The sequence below is a fragment of the Epithele typhae genome (assembly GCF_022376455.1).
Source record: "Epithele typhae strain CBS 203.58 chromosome Unknown BXZ73scaffold_89, whole genome shotgun sequence".
NCBI classification, from domain to species: domain Eukaryota; kingdom Fungi; phylum Basidiomycota; class Agaricomycetes; order Polyporales; family Epitheliaceae; genus Epithele; species Epithele typhae.
In genome coordinates this window covers 64,942-87,728 of record NW_025954280.1, presented here as the reverse complement: position 1 = coordinate 87,728, position 22,787 = coordinate 64,942, and the positions used below count along the sequence as shown (strand labels likewise).

The 22,787-nt window shown below is 61.7% G+C and overlaps 5 protein-coding genes across 5 annotated transcripts; 1 reads left to right on the top strand and 4 right to left on the bottom strand.

Annotated features, from left to right (window-relative positions):
- Nucleotides 1–1,466: 1,466 nt before the first annotated feature.
- Nucleotides 1,467–4,120, bottom strand: BXZ73DRAFT_81751 (uncharacterized protein; the record flags this gene model as incomplete). Its single annotated transcript, XM_048023562.1, has 8 exons — nt 1,467–2,200; nt 2,258–2,586; nt 2,634–2,697; nt 2,751–2,896; nt 2,949–3,154; nt 3,214–3,379; nt 3,435–3,447; nt 3,811–4,120. The coding sequence occupies 8 exons, from the start codon at nt 4,118–4,120 to the stop codon at nt 1,467–1,469; spliced, it is 1,968 nt and encodes a 655-aa protein (XP_047872466.1).
- Nucleotides 4,121–5,067: 947 nt separating this feature from the next.
- BXZ73DRAFT_81750 (uncharacterized protein) lies at nt 5,068–7,558 on the bottom strand (the record flags this gene model as incomplete). The annotated part of the gene is made up of 7 exons (XM_048023561.1): nt 5,068–5,442; nt 5,506–5,979; nt 6,045–6,252; nt 6,312–6,530; nt 6,590–6,707; nt 6,782–7,069; nt 7,222–7,558. 7 exons carry the CDS (start codon nt 7,556–7,558, stop codon nt 5,068–5,070), a joined length of 2,019 nt encoding a protein of 672 aa, XP_047872465.1.
- A 2,136-nt stretch (nt 7,559–9,694) lies between these two features.
- BXZ73DRAFT_106718 (uncharacterized protein) lies at nt 9,695–12,472 on the bottom strand (the record flags this gene model as incomplete). The annotated part of the gene is made up of 11 exons (XM_048016702.1): nt 9,695–10,099; nt 10,167–10,522; nt 10,574–10,583; nt 10,643–10,967; nt 11,018–11,047; nt 11,080–11,226; nt 11,281–11,398; nt 11,450–11,537; nt 11,808–11,973; nt 12,051–12,063; nt 12,139–12,472. The coding sequence occupies 11 exons, from the start codon at nt 12,470–12,472 to the stop codon at nt 9,695–9,697; spliced, it is 1,992 nt and encodes a 663-aa protein (XP_047872464.1).
- A 1,812-nt stretch (nt 12,473–14,284) lies between these two features.
- On the bottom strand, nt 14,285–16,840 carry BXZ73DRAFT_55142 (glycoside hydrolase family 79 protein; the record flags this gene model as incomplete). Its single annotated transcript, XM_048021289.1, has 6 exons — nt 14,285–14,689; nt 14,751–15,651; nt 15,701–15,818; nt 15,870–15,957; nt 16,012–16,177; nt 16,479–16,840. The coding sequence occupies 6 exons, from the start codon at nt 16,838–16,840 to the stop codon at nt 14,285–14,287; spliced, it is 2,040 nt and encodes a 679-aa protein (XP_047872463.1).
- A 1,692-nt stretch (nt 16,841–18,532) lies between these two features.
- On the top strand, nt 18,533–22,690 carry BXZ73DRAFT_55160 (uncharacterized protein; the record flags this gene model as incomplete). The annotated part of the gene is made up of 5 exons (XM_048021292.1): nt 18,533–20,007; nt 20,113–20,612; nt 20,660–20,868; nt 20,925–21,146; nt 21,200–22,690. The coding sequence occupies 5 exons, from the start codon at nt 18,533–18,535 to the stop codon at nt 22,688–22,690; spliced, it is 3,897 nt and encodes a 1,298-aa protein (XP_047872462.1).
- Between the last annotated feature and the right edge of the window lie 97 nt (nt 22,691–22,787).

The window sequence follows — 22,787 nt, the reverse complement described above, 5'->3', positions numbered from 1 at the left end:
GCGCGTGCGCACACCCCGCATCGAGTTCCCGCACGCTGACCGCGACCTTTCCCGCTCCCCGCCGCCTCGCCTTCCGCGGTGCGCGCCCGCTCTACCTCTGCGGTACCACACGCAGGTGCAGGGCGCGAGCTCGCGCGAGAGGGGGAGAGGGTGTAGCCGGACCTGGAGAGCATAGCGGGGGAGACTGCGTGTGCGCTGCACGCGCTTGCCATCCTGCGCGCGGTCCGCCGCGTGTGCGTCGCCTTCGCGCGTTCGAGCCCACGCCGGCGGGGGACGCACTGCTCGCGCGCGCGGTTCCCGCATCCACTTTCAATGGCTGTTAAGGTCTCACGTTAGACACCTTAGGTATCGACCTTATCGACCCTGTCTTTGGCCACGGACAGTCGTATACTGCATTGTCCCGTGTTTGCAAACGAGACGACGCTCACATACTGTAATTACCTGATGGATCTAACTCTACGATACCATTACATACATCCTTCATTTTTCATTCGCATCAAGAGACGCCGCGCGAGGCACACCACAGCGACACTCGCCAATGATAATGTAGTGCATCACTGCTACAAGGCCTATTAACAGCCATTAACATGCTTGAAGCGCATAAACATCGTATAAGTTCTGGCGATAGGCGCCGGCCTCTACCTCCCATCATGTCCGGACTTTCGGCGGGCCGTCCGACCCTCTCTCGTGTCATGTCCGGACTCTCGGCAGGCCTATTTTCAGCGCCTATTGCCCATGTCCGGACTTTGACCCACCCTCGGGGCCCAAAACCGCTAAGCGCCGTCCGGACTCCCGGCGGGCCTACTATAGGCGCTTTCGGGGGTCCTGGCGGAAGGCGGTCGTGCGGTACGTGGGTGCGCTGTTCCCGCTGCTCGACAGCGTGCATTGCGACGGGGAGATGTGGCCCGAGTTCCCGCATCACTGCGGGAACTCGTGAGGCATTGAGGGGAAGGTGCAGTCGAATTGTGCGGGTCCCGTTGCTGAGACAGTCCGCTGCGGACTCGAGCATCGAAGTCTATAGAAAGCGATGAAAATGTACAGCGACACTTTCCAGCAACCACGGTGTGATATCCAAGTTGAAGCGACGGCGGCTTTGATGGTCTGCGATCTTGGACAGTGTTCCCGTCGACTGTGCACAGGTCTTCCAATTGAACCACCAAGGCCTCGTACAGGGCGCCTCCTGGTTCCCAATGAGAAAGCAAGCAAGGATATGAATGCATAAAGCCCGTTCACGGCCGATATCCGGCGGCTGCAACTGGCGAAGGTGAGCTATAAACTAAAAAGCGTGTGTGAGCTAATGGTAGAGGTAGATGCCTTAGGTCCAGAGATGCGGGTGCGGGTGAGGGGGACGGGGAAACAGGATCCAAGGTCGTATCGTAAGGAAAGATCGGTAAGCAATCCGAGAGTTCAGCGTACATGACAGCAGCCCGTCACAGAGCGAGACAACACCACACGGCGTGCGGGGCTCACAGGAACGCGCGGAGGACGACGGCGCCGGCCGCCGCGAGCGCGAGCGCGCCCGCGCCCGCGACGGCGCGCGGCGCGTCGTTGCTGCCAAAGCTCGTCGAGCCGTACATCCCGCTCATGCCCTTGTTCCCGTTGCTCGTCGCGAGCACCGCCTCGTCGATCGTCGCCGTGTTCTTGTACTTGGTCACCGCGCTCGTCGCGAACGTCGCCGCGGTGTCCGGCGCGCTCTCGATCCGCGCGCCGTCCGAGAAGTACACGAGCGCGAAGCCGGGCGCGGGCACGCGGATGTTGCAGGTGTTGTCGGTGTTGCACGTGATCGTCTCGAGCGCCTCCTCGCCCTTGATGCGTCCGTCGGCGGCCTTCATCCCGCCCATCGTCTGCCCGCCCCAGGTGATGTTGTACTTCGTGCCGACCGAGTCCGCCTTGAGGTACTTGACGCGGAGTGTTGCGGGCGTGCCCGCAGGCTGGCCGGTGGTGCCGCCGCCGATCGCGACGCTGATGGTGTACGCGGCGGCGCCGGTGGGGTCGGTCATGTAGTTGAAGAGCGCCATGCGCGCGAGCTGGCCCTTCTCGTAGATCGCGTAGCCGGGCGTGTAGATCGACTTGGAGTTCGGCCAGAGGTCGATGATCTGCGCGGTGCCCGTTGTACCGAGCGTCTCGCCGACGGCGAGGACGGAGTAGAAGATCGGGCCGACGGTCCAGTCGTGGTACGCGGACTCGTTGGTCGGGATCGCTGTTGGGAGCCGAGGGTCAGTACGAGCCCGTCGCGCATGAGAAGGGAGAGGCGCACCAGTGAAGGGGTTGTAGTACACGTTCTGGCCACCAACGTGCAGGAGCGCGTGGGAGAAGTTGCTCGCCGCCATCGTCAGGCCGTAGTCGAGCGCCCAGAGCGTCGCGCCAAACGAGGTCGAGATACCGGCGTAACCACCGCACGAGGCCGAGTTGGTCTCGAACATGATGAACGGCTTCCCAACCTGCTGCGCGAGCGCAGTGGAGCCGAGGTACTGTGCGACCGTGTTGACGCCCATGTTGTGGTTCAGGTAGTTCGCGAACTCGACCTGGGGATCCTTTGGCTCACCGAAGCCTGAGTAGAAGGCGGCGCAGTTGTCATCGGGGTAGCTGGGAAACTGTCAGGAGTTGGCAAGTCAAGGTAACGCAAGGCTTACTGTTCCATAGTCAGCGCGTAGAGGTTATCATGGTAAGTGGTATGGAAGTTGGTTTCCCACATCACTGCAAGATACGCTGGTCAATTATGTGCTGCAGGCTTCGTTCTGTGCACTCACTCTGCGGGGTCCAGTCGCCCGTCGCCAAGCTCGGCCCGATGAGCTTGGTGTCCGTGCCCAAGTTCTGCGCCTTCATCGCTTTCACGACATCTCCGAACTCGCCGAAGAAGTCGTAAGGACCGTATGTCGACGGACGGTGCTGGTGGCTATGCGCGAGTGAGCGTCACCACGCAAGTCGGTAAGCGCGTGGCCACTCACCGAGCATAAAGGTCAGGCTCGTTCCCGACCTGGAGACCGAGGAGGTTGTCGCCCAGGATCTGCTGTCCGTACTGGGCAATCTGCAAGCGGAGTTGGCTGGTGTCGTTCATGGGCACGCCGAGGTACCACTTGACGGGAACGAGTGCGGAGATGTTGCTGAGCATGTGCAAGATCTCGGACGTGTAGAGCAGCGCGGGGGTTTGTGTCTGGGAGGTCGACGCGAGTGAGCGCGCGTCGCCTCACGCGAGGCACGGAAGAGACCTACCGGGTTGTTCGTGTTGACTTTGTTCTTCTCGATCGCCTTGCCGTCGTCCAAAGACTCAACCCATGTCGCTTCTTCCTGCGTGTTTCCGCCGATTCGGATGTACACGCTGCCAGTGCGGGCGGCGACCACGGACATCAAGTTGAGGAATTCTGGGTGGATGTACGACCTTCATGTCCGGTCAGTGGATCTGCGAATCAGCATCGGGGGGACGCCGGACGCACCCATTCAAACCGACTAGATGAGGGTGAAACACGCCCAGTCAGCGCCCACGAAACGAGCGTGAAAACGCAGGAAAAGATCGTGCTCGTGACCGAATCGCGCATGTGCACCTCTCGCGCTCAGTTCTGGTTTCCGTAGAAGTGCTCTGCCATAACGTGTGATGTGCGCAGTCCGGGGCACAGAGAGCGTTTCGTGGTGACGAAATCAAGGCGGGCGCGTCGGACAAACTGCAAGTGATGTCACTCCAGGGTCCCAGCGCCCTCCGACCGCCTGTCCGCCCACCCAGCCTCGCCTCTGCTCACGGTCGCAAGAATGGGCGCATACAAGGACCCAAAAGACGCTCGGAATCGAATTCGAAGGACGAAGGGCGGTACTCACTGACTTGGGTGACGACCGACATTTCGATGGAGAAGCCGTAGAAGTTGCCGTTGAGCGGGATGGAGAGGCCCGGGACGTCCTTGGCATTCTGGGCAAGCTGCTGGAAGAAGGAGGTCGCGGGGAGCGGGTTGGGGAGCGGGGGCGGGTTGAGGACGAGGGTGTCGTAGGCGGCGAGAGTCGAGCCGGCCACGGCGGCTGTGTTGGTTCCGGTGGCGATGACGGCCTGGCCGACTTGGTTGTAGACGGTGACGCCGGCGCGGGCGAGGGCGGCGAAGGCGAGGGAGGAAAGGAGTGGACGAAGGGCGACCATGGCGGCGCCGGGGTGGGGGGAGGACGGGGGAGAGGAGAGAGACAGGTGAGCAGGCACGCGGGGTGCATCGAGGGATAGTATACAACAGGAGGCCAAGCACGCCTAGCTAACGGAGGTGGTGCCAAGCCAGAAGAAAGCAATCTGGGGCTTTGGCCGTGCTTGATGCGCCCGATCGCCCAAAGCCCAAGCCATGTTCGTCGCAGGCTTGGGTGCACCGAGACAGAACAACACCTCCAGTCGTCAGCGCGCGTCGGGGGACCCTCAAGCACTGCGGAGCGCTCTCTGCGGTAGACGAGTGCTCGCAGTACAGTTGCGCATTCGGTGCTTTACAAGCAATGATGGCAATGCCATGTGGTCCGTGCCGGTCCGGGCATTTTCTCCCTCGACTGACACTGGCGCTTGCACGCTCTTGGTATCTTCTAACCGTGACACATCGTCCCGGCATTGTATATATCAGATGCTGCAAGCTCTTACGCATAAGTTCTCAGTCGCCGGGTCAGGATTTTCGTCCCATTCACGTACTCGCGAATGATAGGAGCGAGCAAGTACTTAGGGTGGCAGGCCATATGGCCACCCTCAGTGTCAACGCAGTGACAGCGCCAGTCGCAACAGAGAGCCAAGCATCGGGCCGCGGGCGTCACCACGAACGAAGACGGATCAGAGCAAGCCTGGTATTGGTCATTGATTGTGGGTAAGGTAGAAAACTAAAGAATACATAAGCGTAAAGCGAAAGTCCCATGAGTGTCCGAGCTGAGTGCGCAGGAGAGCAGTACGATACGTATGCTAAGAATAGTCCGAGAGGGGCGTGAGGGCATCGACGAAGAAGGGTGACAGGGCCGGGACAGGTATTGGTACAGCGGGCATGCGAGGGGTGTCTAGAGTCTACAGCATACTATGCAGAGCAAGGACGAGCGAACACGTACGTACAGGGTGCGAGACGAGACCGATCAGCAATCTCGGCAGGTCAGCCCCGCGCGCAGGAAGAGCCACATAACGCCCTCCCAGAACGCGGCCGCCACACCCTCCTCGGTGTTCGCCCCGCCCTGGCTCGTCCCCAGCAGCTCTGTCGGGCGTTGCCCGTTCGAGTGCGCGAGCGACGTGGGGTCGATGCTCGCGGTCGCGAACACCTTCGTGGTCACGCTCGTCGCGAACGTCTGCGTCGCGCTCGCGCCCGCGCTGTCCGCGGACGAGAGGAAGACCAGCGCGGCGCCCGGCGCGGGGACGGTGATCGTGCAGGTGTGCGCGGTGGTGTCGCACGGGACGGTGACGATATCCTCGGTGCCGGCGAGACGGCCGTCGGACGAGAAACGGCCACCGAAGGTCTGCGCGGAAGAAAAAAACATGTCAGTCGGAGAGCAGAGCAGAGGTGGAAGAACAGCACGGACCTGGTTCGCCCACGAGATCTGCTCCTTCTCCGTGATGCTCGGCGCCACGAGGTACTTCACCCGCACGCTGCTCGGCGTCGCGTTCGACTCGCCCAGCGTCGCGCCGCCGACGGATATCGTCGCGGTGTACGCCGCGCCGTTGGACGCGTCCTGGTAGTTGAAGAGCGCGACGCGCGCCGCCGCGCCGTTCTCGTAGATCGCGTACGCGGGCGTGCTGTTGCTCGCGAGGTTCGCGGCGAGGTCGACGACCTGCGCGGAGCCCGTCGGCCCGAGCGCCTCCGCCGAAAACAGCGTGGCGTACATCGGCGCGCCGACGGTCCACTGCTTGAACGAGGACATGTTCGTCGGGGGGGGGTGAACGGCTGTGCGTCGGGCGGCGCGGTCAGCCTCCGCACACGAAGAGAGCGCGGGAACGGTGCGCACGTTGTAGGAGGCGTTCTGGCCACCCATGTGCAGGTGCGCGCCAGAGACACCCTCCGCGGCCATCGTCATCGCGTAGTCGGCGAGGAACAGCGCGGCGGCGAATGAGTCGCTCACACCCCGAAGCCGCCGCATGATGCCGTGTTGGTCTCGAACATCATGAACTGCTTGCCCGCCGCGCGCGCAGCGGCCACACCCGGGAGGAATGGCGCAAGCACTCCCTGTGCGGCGCCATGTCCGCTAATGAGGGGCAGAATGGTCTGCGGGTCGAGCATGGGGCCGAATCCGCCGTTGGGGAACACTGCCGCGCAATTGCTCTGGGCGTAGCTGCGCTCATCAAAGGTTAGCGCCGGGGACGAAGAGTAGGACCAAGGGGAGAGACGTACTGCTCGATAGAGACGATGGAGAGGTCGTCCGCAAACGCCTGTACATAGCCCGCAGCGAGCACGTCCGCGATCCCGAAGCCATGCTTGCTGCCTTGGATGCTCGGGCCGACGATGTTCCCCTTGCTCGTGATTTTTGGATTCGCGCGGATCATGTCCGTGATCGTCTTGAACTCGGTCAGATAGTTCTGGATTGTCCACGTCGCGGGGCGTCGGCCGTGTCTGCACGCGCGACCTGTCAGCACACGGGTTCACGAGGCCGCGCGGGAGAGGATGCGCACCCGGCGAACAGATCGGGCTCATTTCCAACCTGATAACCGACAACATTGTTGCCCAAGATCGCGTCCGCCTGCTCTGCGATCTGCAGGCGCGGGTTCGCGGTGTCGTTGAACGGGATGCCTGCACCGACTCTGTCAGCCTGCGGTCTGAATGTAGCAGGACGGGCGATCAGAGATCCCGCTGTGAGGACATACCGAGGAACCATTTAGCACCGGTGAGCGTGGACACCGCTTGGAGCATCTTGAGCATCTCGGTCGTGTACAACAGTTCCTTCGACTCGACCGTCTGAGGTCCGGCCGGGAAGACGACGGGACCCTTTGCAGTGACCGAGCCGACCGCCGTGGTTGGAGGGAGCGCGTCCACGAGCGTGGCATACTCCTGGGTGTTGCCCCCCAGGCGGACGCGGACGCCGCCTCCGCGATTCGCGACGGAGGCGAGCAGGTTGAGGAACGGCACCTGGAGGAGGGACGAATTCCGCCCGACTACACCCGCACCACGTCACTGGTCAGCAAGCGATATTCGCCTCCGGGTGACGCGTGAGGCTTGGCCGGGCTTGGCCCGCACGCACACCCCTCGCGCGCTGCCGCCCAAACGCCGCCTCCCCAACGCGCAAAGCGGAACGAGCTCGACTCACCGACGCTGCCCACCACGCTCATCTCGACGGAAAACCCGAGCAGGTCGCCGCGCGTCGCGGGGCCGATCCCGGGCACGCTCCCCGCCGCTGCGTGCAGCGCGAGCGCGAACGACGTCGCGGGCGCGGGGACCGCCGCGGGGGGCACCTTGAGCTGCACGCTGTTGTACGCCCCGTACTGCGCGAGGAACGCGGCTTCCTCGGGCGTCGCGAGCGGGCCCTGGCCGAGCTCTGCCTCGGCTTGGGCGCCCCAGATGTCGTAGACGGTGACTGCTGGCGCGGCGCGGGAGAGGGGTGCGCAGAGGAGGAGGAGGAGCGAGAGGGCGCGGATGGAGGACATGGTGGGGATAAGGGTCGTAGAGGTGGACGAAGAGAAAGAGAAAGCAAGTGCGTCCGCGGGACCCGGGACGCGGAGGAAAGGACGAGCGCCGAAGCGGGAGAGAAGCTCGGTCGCAGACGCGTCCAGGTGAGTCGGGGCCGCGGGGCGCAGAAGAGAAGAGAGAAGCGGAGAGGGAGGGAGGGCGGGCGGACAGTACGCACGAACGCGCACGGAAATGCACCCCGCGCCATTTTATAAGTAGCCCACTGTCGGCTCCCAGTGGACGGGTGCACCGCATCCGCGTCCTGATACACTGAAGCGCGTGTCGTCCGAGCAGGGCGGCCTCTCTCACGCGCGCGAGGCGAGGTTGCGCGAGCCGTCTGACAAATTTGACAACGACGCTAGGCCCCATCGTACAGCGCCGCCCCGACGCCATGTAGCGGGAGCACTGAATCACGACGCCCTATCTCTCTGCGCCCTGCGGGCGTAACGCTGAGACCCAACACAAGAACGCACTGGACAACGCTCGGGGACGATAGAACGCACACGCACCGCCGTGGGCCCCTGTTCCAGCCACGGAGGCGCATACGGTAACCGCCCGTAGAGTCTCGATCGCTCTTCCCGCGACAACCGACAGATCCTGCTTCCAGATGGTGCAGCGCAAGTGCCAGCACGTCTCCGAGGCCGGACGTCGCGATTGCAGCCCCAGCGCCTGGGCTGAAGGGCGCTCGCGCTGGCAGTACTGTGAAGCCATCGGCCTCAGATGCCCACCTCCGGGTCCGACTCGCGCGCGCCACGGCGGGGCTCAGGCGCGTCTCAAGACGGAGCGCCACGCGATGCTAGAACTTTACAAGAGCTCGAATGAAAAGTGGTATGGGTCAGAGACCGGAGAGGCAGCGGGCGAGGTGCCCTCCAACTCCCCGATCGTGCACCAGACCTGCAGTGCACAGCGCCGGGCTCACTGCCTCGACGCGGGTGTGTGCCCCCAACGTGCTGATTACAGCTGCCGTCGGGCGCGCATCGATACGCACCCGGGATCTTGCATACATCGCCAGCCAACATATCGACCATGCATCCGCGATCAGTTGGGCCGCAGGCTCGAGGATACCGCGGGCGCGCCGAGAGTCGTCTCCAATAGCATGAATCGCGAAGTCGCGGCGACAATGGATCTGGTAGCACGAGCACGGAGGGCGCCAACTCACCGTCCCAGAATATCATCGCGGCTTGTGCACGGCGATTCGTCCCCGCCGGTTAACTTGCGGCTACGCAGACTGCCATGCTGATGCTAGACACGTGTAACCACGAGAATCAGCACACGGAGCACGAGAAGCAAGTGCTCACTGCAGATCTAGCACGCACTCGGACCGGCTGGCCAATGGCTCGCAAGCGCGTTGACAGCAAGCGCGTTAACGTTGAACACGGCCAAACGGAACGGACGGCAGGGGCCTTCGCGAGCGCTAGGGCAATGATTTGCGTGCGTCGGCGTGTCTTGACTCCAAAAGTGCTAGTGGCTAGTGTGGGGCGAACTTTCTGGGATCTGCTCGCGTGAGCATTCGCATCGCAGCGCCGAGCCTGGAGAGGCGCATGCTTACCTTCAGGCTTCCAAGGCTTCAATCCTACGTACTGAACGCACGCAGGCACTTGAACGCCCGGAGACGGAGACGGAGATCAGCGTACTATTGTGACGAAACGAGGGTATGTACGGTTCAGAGCGCTACGATAGCTAAAGCCACATGTCCAAGCCGGGACGAGTGAACGGGACGGTGTAAAACGAATGGAACGGCAAGGACGCGGGGTGAGTGAAGGAACACGCGTAGTGAGTGTATGCGAGCAGATGAGGGATATGGTGATATTCCAGAGATGCAGCAGTTCACGGAGAGCAGCGGTGACCGGTGACGATGGAGGCGGTACAAGAATGCAAATGCAACTCAGCTGTCGAGTCTGGGATTCGAAAATTCGCCCGGCGCTACCCATGTGAGACTTTGGTGACCACGACCGGCCCGAGGTCTCCGGGGCTGCGAGCGCGAGGCGCCAGCGACGTGCTGCCTTTCGGCAGTAGGCGGGGAGAGCACAAGCGTTAGCGGGCGGTCTATTTGCGTAAGGGAACGAGGAGTGTGCAGAGCTGGGGCGGACTCGCAACTCGCGATGGGGCCGAGGTCACCGTCGGCCGGACGCGCCGCCCAGGACCCACACCGCGCCCGCGAGCGCGCAGAGCACCGCGAGTCCCGGGATGCTGCGGGCCGAGGGCGCCGCGGCGTTCGCCCCACCCTGACTTGTACCACCGAGCTCTGCGCGGTCGAGGCCGTTCATGCCGTTGCTGGTCGCGAGCACGCTCGGGTCGATCGTTGCGGTGTTCGCAGTCTTCGTGAGCACAGTGGTCGCGAACGTCTGCGTCGTCGTCGGGTCCGCGTCTGACTGCGCTTTCGAGGAGAGGAAAACGACCGCGACTCCGGGGCCCGGAACAGGGATGGCGCAGGTCGCCGCGGTGGTGTCGCACGAGATGGTCGCGATTGACTCCTCGCCGGAGAGGCGCCCGTCAGCCTGGAAACGACCTCCGAACGTCTGTACACCAGAGCGAACGTTCAGTGATGTGCCGCAAAGACGCATAAAAGGGCAGCAAAAGATGTACCTGGCCCGCCCAGGTGATGTTGTCCTTCTCCACGACGGTCGGCGCAGAGAGATATTTGACCTTGACGGACGACGGTGTGCTCGACGCCTCGCCGGTCTCCCCGCCACCGACAGAAATTGTGGCGGTGTAGCTGCCGGTGCCATTGGCCTCGGTCATGAAATTGACGAGCACGATGCGAGCAAGGGCGCTGTTCTCGTAGATGGCGTATCCTGGAGTATAGGCGTTTGCGCTGTTCGCGAAGAGGTCGATAACTTGCGCGGTGCCCGTGTTGCCGAGGGCCTCGGCGAGGACGACGCTCGCGTACATGGTCGGGCCGACAGTCCATTCCTTGAATGAGGACAGGTTTGTAGGGGGCGCTGAGATGGTGTCAAATGGATAATGCATGAAACCGGACCACGATGGCTTACGGGTGAAAGGCTAGAAAGATGAGATAAAGTCAGCGCGTGAAGAAAGTACGATGACGTCATGCTACTCACGTTATACGAAACGTCCTGTCCACCGACGTGAATGAGAGCGCCCGTGAAGTTGGAGTATGCCATCTGCAGACCGTAGTCCACTGCCCACAGAGCCGATACAAACGCGTCGCTGACACCCTCGAAACCACCGCAGGACGCGGTGTTCGTCTCGAACATCATGAACTCCTTGCCAGCGGCCGCGGCTTCTAGCGCGCCGTTGAGATACGGGCTGACGATGGACTGGCCGCTGGCATGGGTGAGATAGTTGGAAATGACCGTCTGAGGATCCACGGGATCGCCGAAGCCGGAATTGGGGTATGCGGCCGCGCAGTTGTTGTCTGGGTAGCTGTACAGCAGATTGAGCGGCACAGCAGAGCAGAAGAAGAAGCGACGTACTGCTCAACGGACACGATGCTGAGCGAGGAACTGTAATCCGATATGAAACCAAGATCAAGTACGGAGTCCAATGACCAGGTTCCGGAAACACTGGGGCCACTAGATTGTTCTTGGTGGTGATGAGACTGTTAGCGTTGATGGCATTGACCATGATGTCGAACTCTGCGATGTAATCCGTCTGGTTGTACGTCGAAGCACGATGGTTGTGACTGCCATGCAGCGAATTAGCGAGCAAAACTCATATAGAATTGGTGTACCCGTACGCAGCGTAAAGATCCGGTTCGTTTCCAACTTGGTATGCGAGTATGTTGTCTCCGAGAATCGCATCTCCAGCTTCCGCGATCTGTAGTCGCAGATTGCTCGTATCGTTGAATGGGATTCCTACCCAGAAAGGTCGGAATTCGGGCATATGTGAGGAGGCAAATTACTGACCGAGATACCACTTGACGGCGACCAGACTTGAGACATTGCTCATCATGTAAAGCAAGCCGGTAGTGAAGTCGAGGGTGGGCGTGTTCGTCTGTTCATTGCCAGCACTTAGTGTCGTTCATAAAGACAGGGTCGCCGAGACGAGAGAGCAAAGCCAATGTGCGTGGAGGTCTCGGCGACGCATCAAGTCGCCAGGCACACCGCTGATGACGTCATAGTGCATACACCGCATCCCCGGGAGCCGGCAAGAAAAACCGGGTGTATGCATTAAAAAGTGCCGGGGAAACGGTCTTTGTGAATTTGGAATGCTTGGCAGAGCTCTTCCTCGGGATGGCACATATATACGCGACATGTTACTCACCGGGTTCGATGTGTTCTCCTTGTCCTTTTCAATGATCGCGTTGTCTGCCAAGCTCGCCACGAGCGTTGCATATTCCTGCGTGTTTCCGCCGACACGCACCCGCACCCGCCCAGCGCGATCCGCGACGGAAGCAAGGAGGTTGAGGAAGGGCACCATGAGATACGACCTGCGAAGAGAGAGCGGATGCACCCCGCGCCAAGTGAGCCACGCCGCCAGGGATCCATGCCGAGAGACTCGGCGTACCCGTTCTTGCCAACTATAAGACTCAGTGATCAGATCCCATCACGGTCCCAGCCCGCGCGGGTGGTTAAGCAGAGGGGAGTGTACTCACTGACTTGCTGGACGACGGACATCTCGATGGAGAAGCCAAAGAAGTCGCCCGCCTGCGCGACGGAGAGCCCGTTCACGTTGCTCGCCTGGTTCGCGACCGAGACTGCGAACGCGGTGGGGGCCGGCGATGGGTTTGCGGGCACGGTGAGTGTGACATCGTTGTAGGCGGCGAGGGCGGCGATCCAATCAGCCGTGGTCGCGGTCGCCGACGCGGAGGTCGCGAGCCCAGACGGGGTGGTGACACCTTGCTGGCCGTAGACGGTGACCGAACATGCGGCGCGCGGGACGAAGGCAGAGAGCGAGAGTAAAAAGAGCGGCAGGGGTAGGGGGAGCATGGTGGAGGTGGCGGAGAGCGGGCAGCGCGAACGCTGGAGGAGGAGGAGGGGAGTAAGAGAGAAACGGACGAGACGAGTAAGCGGAGGCTCGAGGCCCGGAGGGCATATAATCCACCATTCCGCAGCGCGCCCTGAGCGGGGGGCGCGGTGGTGGTCGAGGACGGCTCTGGCAAGAACGGCGTCCGCGCCTGGCAAAACTAAACTTAGCCTGCGCCATCCAATCATAGCGGCGCCTCGGCCGCATATGACAAGCGCCCGCTGCGGACCCGAAGTGCGACACACGCGAGAGCATGGAACCCGCCCCGGTGTGCAGTGAATGCACGTACTGACGCTGGCAGCAATGGAGGTCGGCCATCGTCGGGCGTGCACCGCATACCAGTTGCCAGTGCAATGCCCCCGCTCTGTCAACGTTGTCAACCCTTGTGGCCAGAGCGCATTCCAGGCACCCTTCACAGTGAAAACATGACGGCAAGCGACGGATCGCGCGGCTTCAGACGCAGAGCACGACTGCGGAGGATTTCTGGAAGACGCACCGAAGATGACATCTCACTGCCATAGCTAATTCAAGCATGCCACGCAACGGTTCGTTTACTTACCTCCCACCCAGTCAGCTGATCGAAGTAGGAACTACTGATACCTGCAGGGTGGGTGGACAAATCTGCTGTGTGAAATGCTTCGAGGGCTTGATTTGATCCCGAAGAGGACCAAGATGCCGAGAAGCGAGGTTGGGTAAGCGGAAATGAAAAGGGATTAGATGACGTTCCGCAGAAAATGATCAGAGCGACCACAATCGATACCCGGTCTATAGGAAATGACACGGGTCAGATGGTCCAGCACCCTCAAGGCGTGGTACTCTGGTCTACGGGTTCGCGGGTTGGGTTTCACTAGTGCTAGGGGCGACCCTCGGGTACAGTGGGTATACCTGTGAACGCTCGGAAATATGAGTCTAGCAGAACAAGACGGGAATAACTCAGGTTCTGAAACCATCTGAGGTCTGAGAGCGCTTGCGCTATCGCACTGGCGAACCGCGGACTTTAGGCTGTCCAGCCTAAAATTCGTGGCCCCGGGCGCGTCGCGTGCTATTGAGGGGCAATGAAAAGATCACCGGAACGCATATAGATGAGAACGCGAGCTACGAAGATTTCCGTCAAGACCACACCTCTCGAAGGAACTCCTCGGCGAGGAGGGCTATGTTGACAGGTGGTTGTGATGAGCGCGCGCTCCATCGCTCTTTGAATCAGAGTTTTTTTGGATATAAGGGTCAGCATTCTGCTCTGAATGCCGTGGGGTGCAAGCCCTTCAAGCGCTTCCAGTGCTCGCGTAAGAACCACTTGAGCGCGTACCCGTCGTTCCGCTCGTTCGGACCTCAAGAATGTCGCATATGTATGCTCCACGGCGAGATGAGTAGATGGCACTGTACTCTGGGATGCAGCCGCGCGTGCTAATAATGTGGTGAGAGTCCACGCGTGACGACGAGATGGAGGGAAAACTTACGAAAATACTCGAGACTAAGACGCGACATTCACGCGATATAGGACCACCCCAATCTACGAGGTGAGTAGGTATTTAGCCCCAGATGTACCAACCTGTTTAATGAGAGACGGAGATATGAGGTTTCTTCGTTGGACTTGCTGTTATGTGTTTTGCACCCCTTGGCATCTTCATCTTCCTGGATATAAGCGCTCCGAGTACTTGCACCCTGAAGTGCAGTTTCAAGATATGTGCATCAAGAGGAGATAGGTTACAAATATTGAAATCCCTAAAATTAGCAACAAGATGGCCGCGCACGCGCAGAAACCCGTCCTCACCAACTCACCACGACGCCCTGAACGCCACCCCCGCGCCCGCTACCACCGCGGCGAGCGCGGCGAACCCAGAAACGAGGGGCCCGCTCGCAGCGGCTGAGACCTTAAGGCTGGTGCCGCCCAAGTTGGACTGCGCGCGCTGCTTGCCCGACTCGCCGTTGCTCGTCGCGAGCACGCTCGGGTCGACCGTCACCGTGTTCTTTGTCTTCGTCACCGCCGTCGTCGCGAACGTCTGCACGCCGGACGCGTCGTCGCCCGCGGCGGCCTGCGCCGCGTCCGAGAAAAACACGAGCGCGGCGCCCGGCGCGGGCACCTTCACCTGGCACATGTTCTGCGTCTGGTCGCACTGCACCGTCTGCACGGTTTCCTCGCCCTGCCAGCGCCCGTCGGAGCTGAACTGGCCGCCTAGCGTCTGCATGCACGCGCGCGAAGTTAGCGTAGAGCCTGAGGAGAGGGGGAGAGAGCGTACGCACCCGCCCGGCCCAGGTGACGTTGTGCTTCTCCGATGTCGACGGCGCGCGGAGGTACTTGACCTTGACGCTCGCCGGCACGCCGTTGGCCTCGCTCCAGCCGGAGCCGCCGACGTAGATCGTCGCGGTGTAGTCGTTCGCGCCGGACGGGTCCGTCATGTAGTTGAGGAGCGCCATCTTGCTGAACTGGCCGTTCTCGAACACCGCGTACGCGGGGGTGTGGATGTCCGCGTTGTTCGGGAGCATGTCCTTGAGCTGCGTCGTCCCGGATGTGCCCATGAGCTCCGCGACGAAGACGGCGGAGTAGAAGAGCGGGCCGACGGTCCACTGGTGCACGGCGGACTCGTTCGTGGGCACGGCGGTGAACGGGTTGTAGGACACGTTCTGGCCGCCGAAGTGGAAGAGCGCGCCGGAGAAGTTCGAGTGCGCGAGCTGCAGCGCGTGGTCGATGCCCCAGAGCGCGGAAGTGAAGGTGTCGGAGATGCCTGGGAAGCCACCGCACGAGGCTGTGTTCGTCTCGAAGAGGAGGAACGGCTTCCCCCACTGCTGCGCAAGCGCAGTCGAGTTCAGGTACGGCTGCACAAAGTTCAACCCGGCTTGGTGCGTCAGGTACGCCGGCAGCATCGCGGTCGGGTCCTTGGGCGGGTTGTTGGCCGACGGGAAGATGACCGCGCAATTGTCCGTGGGGTAGTGCTCCATCGCGAGATATTGGAGCGACGACCCGTAGGCTTCCATGAAGCCGGTGTTCCATATGTCCTCGGGCCACCAATTTCCGGACGCCAGATTCGGTGCGATGAGGTTGTTCTTGTTGCTCACTTTGGAGTCCGCGGCGTACGCTGTGGTGAAGTCGGCGAACTCGCCGAAGAAGTCGAAAGGACCGTACGTGCTCGCACGATGCCCGTGCCTGCCATTACAGATCAGAAGCGCAAGAAATCGCATGACAGAAAACGCACGCGGCATAAAGATCGGGTTCGTTAGAAACCTGGAAACCAAGGAGATGGTCGCCCAGAATGGCTTCGCCGTACTCTGCGATCTCGAATCTCCAGTTCACGGTGTCGTTAAACGGAATACCTGAGGGTCTGTTTAGTCACAGGCCTGTCATTGGAACATATGGATGCTCACCGAGGAACCAATCGACGTTCACTAGCGAGGAGACGTTCGCCAACATGTACAAGAGGTCCGGAGTGAGTGCAAGGACGGGCGTGCTCGTCTGTAACTCGCAGTCAGGGGACGGCTCGCGTAATAGCATAGCGCATATACTCACTGGGTTAGATGCATCCTCCTTGTCCTTCTCGATGACCTTGCCGTCGGCAAGCGAATCGACGACATACGCAAAGTCCTGCGTGTTCCCGCCGACGCGGACGTGCACCTTCCCCGCCTTTTGAGCGATGATGCTCATGAAGTTGAGGAATGGCGGGTTGATGTGCGAGCTAGAGTCCGGGTGTTGTCATCAGCACACGGCTTCCCATGCAATGATACACGCGACTCACGGGCTGCTTCCGACTGTTGTGGGTGCCGGTAGTCTCCAGTCAGCATACTATGTAACGTTGCGGTCTCCCGCACCCAGATATCCAGCGCATATAATGCCCTTAGCCGAGCCGTTCCCACACCACACCCACAAACCACCTCCTTGAACCCTGATGCTCCCCGCCAAGCGCCAAGCGCCAAGCACCCATCCTCGACCAAACACCCGCCAAGCCACCCCCGCGCCAAGAACCGGCAACTTAGTACTCACTGAGCTGATTAGCCACCGACATCTCAATGGAGAAGCCGAAGAAGGTGCCCGACTGCTTGATGGAGAGCGCGCTCATGAGCGCGGCGTCTGTGGGGACTCCAATGGCGAATGTGTTCGCGGGCGCAGGGGACGGGATCGCGGGTGGGTAGAGGTAGATTGGGTTGTACGCCGCGAGCTGGGTGTATGCGACCGGTGTGGTGGCGGTGGCGAAGGATGTTGTCGTCGGGGTGGCCTGGGCACCATCGTTGAGCACCGGATTTGCAGTTGTTTGACCGAGCAGGCCATAGACGGTGATTTCCGCTCGTGTGTGCGCAAGGAGGCATAGGAATAGGAGGGTGGAAAAGAGTGTAGAGCGCATGGCGTGCAGGCCAACCCGGGGAGGAAGAGCGAAGGTGGAGGGCGAGGCCCCGCGTCGGCTGGCGGAGAAGGGACGGCGACGCGAGGAGAGAGGGAAAAGATGGCAAGCGTGCCGGCCGGAAGCGTCTTATACGTATGCGGGCATGCAGGGGTCTTTGATGCATCATGTGCGGCCGTCGAGAACGGCTTGCAGCTCGGCAAATTTAAACAGGCCACATTGGTTGCCTCGGAAGCTGTGCCGATCTGTTGCCGTAGTTGGAGTGAAACTAGACTACGACAACGGGCAGCTGAAAGGGAATGTGGGATCTTATCGAAAGTTACTGGACGGACCGGCGGACCATTGCCTGGGCGCTGGAAGGCCTGAAATGCGTTGGTTAGTAAGTCCACCTCAGGGTCGAGAGAATGACAACGATGAACATATACTATCTGCTTGAATACCGCTTCCGGCTTGCCAGAGCTCAGATCACGGCGTAAATGGAAGGTAAGTCCTATTACTATGTGAGGAACAGAACGCGACCTATGAACACTGTTCGGTCAGATGGCGTGTATATATCAGAACAAACCCAAGAGCTTGTCAGCCATACCCGTCTGCGACGACGGCAGCAGGGTTTCATCGTTCATGCAGTATACGTTGTTGCTATCAGTCGTTCCGCGATACCATATCTGGAAAGGGATCTTCGTTGCCATCACCACTTCCCACACACATATGGGTGCTGCCGCACGTCGATGCTCCACTGATGCAACGCAATGCGCTCGGGAACTGTGCTAGCATGAATTTGAAGCGATGAAACACAGAGGATACATTATTAACAGATCAACATACTCGAGTACTTACTATTTGCCCACCAACAAGGCTCCCGTGCCACTCAATCGCGTGATGTTGCACCCGAACAAAAGCGTGGACTGTATCAATGCGCAATGTTCCAAAATTTACGCGCCGCATATGAAAGGACAACTCACTTTTGCGAACGTTCAGATGAACGGCACGGGATTCTTGAAAGCATGTGCTTGTGGAGTGTAATTCTCGTTGAACACAAGTCGGGCTTCGTGCGGCGGATGAGTCTCCAAGCCCACACATTCGCTCACGCTTCCAGTCATCTTGACCACGTCTCAATGATTTAGCAGTAAAAAGGCTACCGCAAACGGATGCAAAACTGTCGGGGATCGACGCCCGTGAATGAATAGCAACGAAGGAAACATGGACTCACTGGATTCTTACTCCGCGACGTGGGGGCTGGAAGATTTGTGACGCATGAGTACCGAGTACTGGATATTCGTCGGGTAGTTTCGAGCGTCGCGAGAGAGGTACCCCGCTAGAGATTGAGTATATGCGTGCCAAATACCCAGCTATATGCGCCATATGGGATACGCTCGATGCCTGGGTGCTGTCAAGACGGAGGGGAATCGAGTGCCTCGGTTTCAGCATGAAGCGAAGCACAACATGAGATAGGTATTAGGGGCGGGGGACGTTTAGTGGTGGGTGGAGGAGGAACTATAACGGATTTGTTACTCCGAGCATTATATTGGCAATAAGTGTTAGATCACGTGAAGGATTGATTGAGGCCCGGCTGCACGAGCGAAACTCCAATGCTCCTTGTACACCGACCTCCACAACGCCAACGACCTATCCTCTCATCCTCTCGCGCATTGGTCTCGACATCCTCCATCTCCTCCTTTCTGCCAGCGATCTAGGATGACCGCCGCCAACGCAAAACGGCCGGTAGTCAACTCTCCAGCTCGGGCGACCCGACCTGCGACCCCGCCTGCACCTGCACCGGCGGCCCCGAACGGGAAGAAGAAGAAGAAGAAGAAGGGAAAGGGAAAAGGTGCGGAGCGACCGGTCGAGTACGACGAAGAAGACGACGAGTACGACGACGCGGCACTTCCGGCGCTGGAGTCGATGGGCGGGTTCTATGAGCACGCCCGGACGCGCACCGGCCTCTCTCCGGAGCTGGCCTCGGTGCACGTGTCGACGACGGCGTCGCTGTCCGCGTCGCTCGCCGCGCACCTGAAGCCCACGACGGCGGCGGTGGAGGCGGAGCTACTCGCGACCGCGGACCACCTCGCGCGGAGCATGGAGGGCGCGGAGGGCGGACTCGTGAACGACGAGTACTGGGCGTCCTTCCCGGACCATCTGCGCAACTTTGTACGGCACACTTACTCTCGATTGAGCTCGGTCGGTGACGCGGACCCAAAGACGCAGGCCATGTACGCCATCGCGCAGCAGATGCACTCTGGCGCGGCGCGCGACGGCGGCGGCGGGCGGTTCCCGCCCGGGGCGTACCCCGGGGGGCTGCCCGCGGCTATGCCGTTCGACCCGGCGATCTTCGCGGACCCACAGTTCGCGCTGGCGATGCAGCAGGCCGCGGCGGCGAACGGGGCGTTGCAGGCGGGGGAGGCGGGGGCGGACCTGGTGGTGTACCCGGAGGATGTCGAGTACGGCGGCGAGGACGAGTACGGGAGCGAAGACGACGAGGGCGGGGGGTCGCCGGGCGGCGGCGGGCGGCTGGCGGCGGCACACTTCACGCTCGCGCTGGAGGAGGCCGGAGCGCGGGCGGCGGCCGAGGGGCGGGCGCGGCGGCGGAAGAAAAAGAAGCGGGGGACGACCGGGGAGACGGACAGCGAGGCCGGCCGGCCGGGGCTGGCGGCGGGCGGTACGCCGGAGACGGTGACAAATGGCGGGGCTGGCGGGCGGGGAGCGCCTGCGCCCGTGTCTGCTCCCAACCGTATGCCCGCCGCACGTCCCCCGCCTGCCGCTGCCGCCAACCCGCCCCCGTCGTCCCGCGCGGCGGGCAAGAAGCCCATGTCGTACACCCCTGCCCCTGCCGCCGACCCGCCTCCGCCGTCGCGGCGCGCAGCGTCCAAGGCGCCGATCTCCTCGCACGCGTACGGCCATAATCACGCCCATCACCATCCATCGCCCCCATCCTCGAACGCCTCCACGCCGCACAAGCCGAGACCGCCAGCGACGGGCCAGCAGCCGGCCAAAAACAACAAGATATGGTCTACGAGCACGACCGAGGAGCGCGAGCGCATCAAAGAGTTCTGGCTCGGGCTCGGTGAGGACGAGCGCCGGAATCTGGTCAAAATCGAGAAGGAGGCCGTGCTCAAGAAGATGAAGGAGCAGCAGAAACACAACTGCAGCTGTGCTGTCTGCGGCCGCAAGCGGTACGTCCCCGCCGCCCTCGTCGCCGAAAATTTTCCTGACGTTCCCCGCCGCCCCGCCCGCCGACGACACCCGTGTGCCGCCCGTGTGCCGGCCCCGGACTGCAGGAATGCGATTGAGGAGGAGCTCGAGGTACTGTACGATGCCTATTACGAAGAGCTAGAACAGTACGCGAACTACCAGCAGCGCTACATCTCCTCCGGCGGGACGCTGCCTCCTCCTCAAGGGCCGGGTCCATTTCCGGGCAGCGTCGAACTGGACAAGAACGGTGCCGTCATCAGCCCCCAGCCGCCAAACGCCCACCGTGGCAAGAACGCCATCCAGACAAACGGGCGCAAGCCCGTCAAGTCCGCCCCGGAGAGCGAGTTCGAGGACGAGGGGGAGGAAGACGATCCGGATGAAGAGGTGTATGAGGACGATGAGGACTACGAGGACGAGGACGAGGAGGACGGCGAGGAAGACGAGGACGTGGACCCGGAGGATGATGAGGACCCCAAGTCGGACCGGAGGGCAGCCGCGCGCCGGCGAGCCGCCAATGGTACGAAGGCGAACGGCGCAGATGGTATCGGCAACTTCGGGAACAACCTCACTGTCACCGGCAAGTACCGTTTACCTGCGACGTGGCTGCTTTGCCTATTAACTTCTCGGAAGTAGGGAACATTCTCACAGTAGCCGATGATCTGCTCAAGAACGACGGCCAGAAGTTCCTGGAGATGATGGAACAGCTGGCGGAGCGACGGATGCAGCGGGAGGAAGAGGCGACACTTGACGTGGAGGAAGACAGTGAGGATGAGGACGATGAAGGCGACGAGGATGATGACGAGGAGGACGAGGAGGACGAAGAGGATGAGGACGAAGAGGAGGTATGTGCTTTTCGTCTTTCCTCTCCCCTTTCCCATTCACATATGTGGTGGTGCAGATCATGACCGAGGAGCAGAAGATGGAGGAGGGCAAGCGAATGTTCTCCATCTTCGCTGCGCGCATGTTCGAGCAGCGCGTCCTCAAGGCCTATCGGGAGAAGGTCGCCCAGGAACGCCAACTCCAGCTCCTGCGCGAGCTCGAGGACGAGGACAAGATCAACAAAGAGCGCGAGGCGAAGAAGCAGTCCCAGAACCAGAAGAAAAAGGACAAGAAGCGGTCAGTGATATCAGTTCGTGTGGTCGTGTGCCATCTTGCGACGTCTTGTGCAGGCAGCAGAAGTTGGCCAAGGAGGAAGAGAAGGCGGCAAAGGCGGCGGAGAAAGCTGCTGAGGAGTCTGCGCTACGAGCCAAGCAAACTGCTCTCGAAGAGGAACAACGCAAGCGCCGCGAGGAGGACCGTGCGCGACGCGAGGCTCAGCGGAAGGCGCAGGAAGAGGAGAAGACGCGCAAGGAGGAGGAGCGACGGAAGCGGCTAACAGAAGAGCGCGAGCGCGAAGCCGAGCGAGAACGCAAGAAGCGCGAACGTGAGGAAAAGGCCAAGGCTGAGCGCAGAGAGAAGGAGGAGAAGGAGCGCAAGGCCCGTGAGGAGCGCGAAGCCAAACTCGCTGCTGACCGTGCCGCGGAGAAGGCCCGCCACGAGCAGCAGGAGAAGGTGGAACGCGAGCGCCGCCTTGCCAAGGAGAAGGAGGATAAGGAGAGGGCAGAGCGGGAGAGGGCGGACAGGGAGAAGGCTGAAAAGGAGACCCGGGAGCGTGTCCAGCAGCAGCAGCGAGAGCGCGTCGCTGCCACCAGGAACGCTCGCCAACCTACCTCTCCACGCAACGCCAACCAGGCAGGATCGTCCAAGGCATCTTCCAGCCGTGCGCAACCGCAGAAGCAGATCCTACCCAAGCCCCAGCCTCCCACCCAAGCCCCCCCTCCTGCCGTCCACCCTCCCCGTCCCCAGCCTCCCCAACATCCTCAACCCCGTGTGCCCATGGTTGGTGCGTCCCAGGTTCAGCCTCCCGCGCTCATCACCCCGCTCTCCCACGGCATGCCTCCGCAAGCACCGGGCTTTCCGCAGTCAATCAGCGCTCAAGGACTTGTCCAACCAGTGCTCTCCCCGCGGCTTCCCTTCAACCCCGCCGCCGCTTTCGTCCCCGTTCCCATGGCTCCCGGCCCCGCCATCCCGCAAGGTCCCCCTCCTCCACTCGCGCCGTCCGCGATCCCGCGCAGCTTCGGCTCTGGGAACCCGTTCGACTTCGGTGCCCGTCCCCTCGCTCCGCCCGCCCCCATTGCGCCCCCCTCTCGGCCGACACCGAACCCGCTCGCCTCGCCGACACAGGCCAACCTCGTCCCCGGTCCCAGCCGCCTCGCTCTCCCCGACCCGGGGCCTATCACCCGCCCGTCCATCGCGCCCATCGCGCGGCCGACGACGGAGGCCTCCGGCTCAGGTTCGACGTCGCCCACACGCCGATCCCCGAGCCCGAAGGGCGTTCTCGGCTCCTCCGCGCTGCTCGCCGAGGACGACGAGGTCATCACGACACCGTCCGGTCGCCGTGCGCCGACGGCGGTCGGCTCCGGCTGGGGCACGACGAGTCCCCGCGGCTCGATATCTTCCCCTTGGGGTCCACCAGGCGCGCCGTTCCCCGGCCGCGCGCCCGGGAGCATCATTGTCCCCCCACTCGGGACGGGTCAGTGGATCGAGTGGCCGCAGAACACGAACTTCTTCGGGCAGCCGAACTACCCTCACAACCCCTCCGCCCCGCCACACACCGGCGGCTGAGCGGCCTGGCGGCCTAGCAGCGCTTTCTCTCGTCTCCTCGTCTCGTCCCTGCATCCTCGCCCTCCCCATCCCCATCGCTCCGCGCCCGCTGCCGCGA